This window comes from Cicer arietinum, chromosome 5 (genome assembly GCF_000331145.2).
Source record: "Cicer arietinum cultivar CDC Frontier isolate Library 1 chromosome 5, Cicar.CDCFrontier_v2.0, whole genome shotgun sequence".
In the NCBI taxonomy this organism is placed as follows: Eukaryota; Viridiplantae; Streptophyta; class Magnoliopsida; order Fabales; family Fabaceae; genus Cicer; species Cicer arietinum.
In genome coordinates this window covers 44,960,389-44,964,808 of record NC_021164.2, presented here as the reverse complement: position 1 = coordinate 44,964,808, position 4,420 = coordinate 44,960,389, and the positions used below count along the sequence as shown (strand labels likewise).

Below are 4,420 nucleotides of genomic sequence, written 5' to 3'. Positions count from 1 at the left end.
TTATAAATTTATTTGTCGAATGAATTGATAAAATTTAGTGTCTATAAAAAGGTATTAATTAGAGTAATTCAAAATTGATAAAATTCAGCTAAATTTTAAATATATTTTTAGTTGCCATCATCCCCTTCACTTATTTATTAAATATATTTTTTTTAAAAATTGAGAGAATGAAAAATTAACAAGGATGGGTTACTAGTTCTTCGTTTTTTTAAGCTTAGTTTGCTTTCTCCTTGTTTTACCTTGAAGTGCTTGAGACTTGCGTGTATAAAAGCCGTTGCACCATTAATGTATTCATTATTTGAATTACATTCTTCTATTTTCTATTGAATGAACAAATCTCAAGCACTATGTGCTTCAAAAACACTGAATAATTATCTATGATAAGTATCAATTAATGAAAATAAGTAAAAGCTACATAGTTTCACACATAATGTTTCTAATGGACTAATTTCATTATCTAGCATCTAGCAGTGAGATAGTTATTTCATTTGTCGAAGATGTTTGTCTTTCAGAAGAAGGTTCTCCTTCGATTGAAAACTTCTTAATTAAGAAACCTGGTTCTTTTGGTTTAGGTAAAGCATTTTCGCTACTCAACATGACAACCACAGATGCCATGTTTGGTCTATCATTCGGATGATGTTGGAGGCATAATAAACCAATTTGAATGCACCGTGATACTTCAGAAATAATACACGAGTTCCTTAAATTATCATCGATCAATTCAAATGGAATGCTCTCTTTCCACAATCTCCATGCCTACAAAAATTTAATAAATTGTTAATTACTTCAAAAATCTAAGAGAATTATTGTATTAAGTGGTACTTACATGTCCAATAAGATTGTGATCATGCTCATGGTAGGTAAGTGCTCTATTTTTCTTTCCACTTATAATTTCTAACAATAATACGCCAAAACTAAAAACATCTGATTTTATAGAGAATAATCCATCAATAGCATATTCGGGAGCCATATAACCACTGAAAGGAAACAAACAATAGTTATTCTGAAGTTCAAATAATTATAGAAAAAGTTTATTATCTTGTAAGATACTAGTACTTACTATGTACCAACTATTCGGTTAGTTCTCCCCTCAATTTGATCACCTCCGCACATTCTAGCCAAACCAAAATCTGAAATTTTTGGATTCATATCATTGTCTAGTAAAATATTGTTCACTTTTAGATCTCTATGTATGATCCTAAATCTTGAATCTTGATGAAGATAAAGAAGTCCCCGAGCAATTCCAAATAGAATGTTAAAGCGCGCTGACCAATCTAACAATTTACTTTGAAATGGATCTGTCAAGAGTGTCCAATAAATTCATTAGTTATTTCTATTTATCATGGCATGTTATAAACTTGAACTTACACGATACTTAATATTATGCCTTGCAATAAATTACTCACCAAAAATAAATAAATCAAGACTTTTGTTCGGCATATATTCATAGATCAACATTTTCTCCTCTCCCTCAATACAGCAACCAACAACCTTGACAAGATTTCGGTGTTGAAGTTTAGCGCATAATATAACTTCATTTTTGAACTCTTTTAATCCTTGTCCAGAACTCTTTGAAAGTCTTTTGACAGCAATTTCTTGTCCATTGAACAATGTACCCTATATTTTATAATTGAAATAATTTAATAAATAATGACATCCATAATCTCTATTTTATCCGTATTAGTAGAAATATTGTAAATTTACCTTGTATACCGGTCCAAAACCACCTTCACCGAGCTTGTTATCAATTGAGAAGTTATTTGTGGCCTTGAGTATTGTAGCTTGATCAAAGATAGGAAGTTCATAATCTTCATTTTTGTCTTCAACTTTCTCTCCTAATGTGATGGTTTTATCTGTTTTCTCTTTAAATAATATTAAATTGAGAACATTAACGTCATTTAAATAAAATAAAACTTTGACAGGGAAAGTATTTTTTGAGCATCATAAGCAAATTAACCTCTGAAATTTGCGAATTAAAAAATAAATTGTTGAAATTGTAAAAATAGTAATTAAAATAGTATATATTTAAACTTTTATTATTTTATCGATAAACTTGTCCAGAAAATGATGACATTGATGTGAAATCAACGTGGATAAACTATATATTCAATTCTAGAGCCCCATCAAAATATCTAATGGCAGAAGCTTATAAATACACTATTTTAATTGATATTTTACAAAATCAATTATGTATTTATCGATTTTCAAATTTAAGAATTAATCTGAATTCGAAACCAATTTGCATATTAAAAATATAAAAGGCTCTATGATTAATAAAGTTACCTTTACATTTTGCCTTTGTTATATAAATGTAGGTGAATCCCAGTAGCATTACAAGGACTATTGAAACTGTAATTGAAACTCCCAATACTATTGTTTTGGTATGCCCATTTTTATCACCTGCAATTTTGGCTCAACACAGAAACAAAAGCATATGTGATTGATTTTCAAACAAAAGCAATTATTCTCATATTATTTATAAACAAAAGGAATGAAAAAATTAACTTATTTAGTCTAAAATTTAAATTAAATCAATCAATTTTTTTATCAACTTTTATTTATAAATAAGATTAAAAAGAGTAATTGAAAAGTTGATTAAGATCAAATATACCAATAATTGACGCGTCTATTCGAACATATAAATCTTGTCCGCTTGACAAAACTCTCAAATCAATAAGATTACCAAACCAAATTGAACAACCACTTCCTTCTCCAGTTGAGTCTAAGTTTGAGTAAGCAGTGCAAGAACAATTTTTCAAACATTTTGCTTTACATTCTTTAAGTGACATTTTATAATCAATCCAAGAATGTGTAGTATCTGGCAATTTCATCCCAACAATTCTACCAAACCCATCTCTATCTTTAACCCCACAACTCCAATTACCACTTCTCACACATCCATCACTCCAATCCATTGCATTCCACTTTGTTTCCAATTTCGGCTTAAACCCTTCTAAGCATTGGCACATAGGCGATGCATCAATCACACATCGCGCATTTGCCCCACAAACATTGTATACATCACAACTATCTTGTGGTAATTTTTGGTATACACTCCAAGTCATTGATTCTGAAATCCAAATGAGGCGTTGACGAACAGAAAGAGTTTGGTTCAAAACAATTATAGAAACAACAGAACTATTCTTGAGTTTGAATATATAATACACTTCATCTTCATTGTTGACAAATTCGTAATCATAAAGTGAATTTTCCGTCAACCCAATTACTCCACCGGATTGAGGACCAGTCCATGGTCCTGTCCGGTAGAGTATAGTTGAACCTCTTTTAATCAAACTTTCAGGATTTGGAGTTAATACCATAGTTGAAGTAAAGTCACTTGAAGATGGATCATCCCAATTTTTCCATGAATTAAGGAGACTACTATCTAGACCCTTTTTTTTATTCCTACCAGCTTTCATACCTGGTAATACGGTATCACATGGATGATCAAAACTCTGCCAGAGAAAATTTTCTTCAGTATTATTATCCTTTTCATTTTTCAACACCAAATTTCCATTATCCAAGAGTTGAACAATTGGAATAGAAACCTTTGTTGTTGTTGTTGTTGTGTTAGTTGACCATAGAAGTGATTGATTTTGATTGAGAAGTTTAAGGTTTCCATCTTGAGTTATGATCAACTTGCTTGAATTGTCTTTGGTTGGATTGTCACGATTTGCAACCCAAACTACTCTTCTAATTGGGATTTGTTTGTACCAAATTCCAACGTAGCGGTTTGGGGAATTACCTGGATTGAAAAAACCCAATTCGAATGTTCCGTCATTTGAAACCAACGTGCTTCCATCGAGAAGTGATTGTGAGTGGGTTATGGTATCTGTTGCAGAGGAAATTATGGAGAAGAGTAGTAGTAGCTTAGTAATAAGAAGAATGGAAGGAAGAATTGTCATTTAGTTTGCGTTGATTAGGGGATATAATTGAAGAGATTTTGATACATATATAAATAGGAGATTTTGGAATTTTGTGAATAGAAAGAGGTGGATTATGTTTTTTTTTTTTAATTGCAGTTTCGATCTCGATGTTTTGGTTGAATAACGAAAATAGTTTTTCATTTTATTTCTCACTAGTTTTAGTCCCTCTAATAGATTTTTGATCCAAAATTTGATTAAGTGTTATTTTTTTAAACTTCATTACACCATTTATAATCATAAATCTCATGTACAATTAGTGCACCACGAAATCTTAAGGTATAGTATGACTTAAATAAACATACACAAAAATGACATTTCATCAAGTTTTGAACCAAAATTCTGTTGGATGGACCAAAATTGAGGAGAAATGAAATGGGAGAACTATTTTCGTAATTCAACTAAAATATGGGGACCAAAACTACAATTAAATTTTGTTTTTAATCGGTGTTATCTCTCAAACCAATTAAAAATATAACTGTGAGATAAAATTTTCT

At 30.4% G+C, this 4,420-nt stretch overlaps 1 protein-coding gene across 4 annotated transcripts; it reads right to left on the bottom strand.

The window, feature by feature from the left end:
- Positions 1-261: 261 nt before the first annotated feature.
- Positions 262-3,935, bottom strand: LOC101498366 (G-type lectin S-receptor-like serine/threonine-protein kinase At4g27290). 4 transcript variants are annotated; one of them, XM_027330324.2, is made up of 7 exons: positions 2,612-3,935; positions 2,284-2,412; positions 1,705-1,862; positions 1,407-1,617; positions 1,061-1,298; positions 827-977; positions 262-756 (listed from the first exon to the last, which is right to left on the bottom strand). In XM_027330324.2, exons 1-7 carry the CDS (start codon positions 3,903-3,905, stop codon positions 454-456), a joined length of 2,484 nt encoding a protein of 827 aa, XP_027186125.1. In that variant the 5' UTR covers positions 3,906-3,935; the 3' UTR covers positions 262-453. The 4 variants fall into 4 exon arrangements, with proteins under 4 accessions (XP_027186125.1, XP_027186126.1, XP_004513949.1 ...); XM_027330325.2 differs by having other exon boundaries at positions 1,705-1,853; XM_004513892.3 differs by having other exon boundaries at positions 2,284-2,400.
- Between the last annotated feature and the right edge of the window lie 485 nt (positions 3,936-4,420).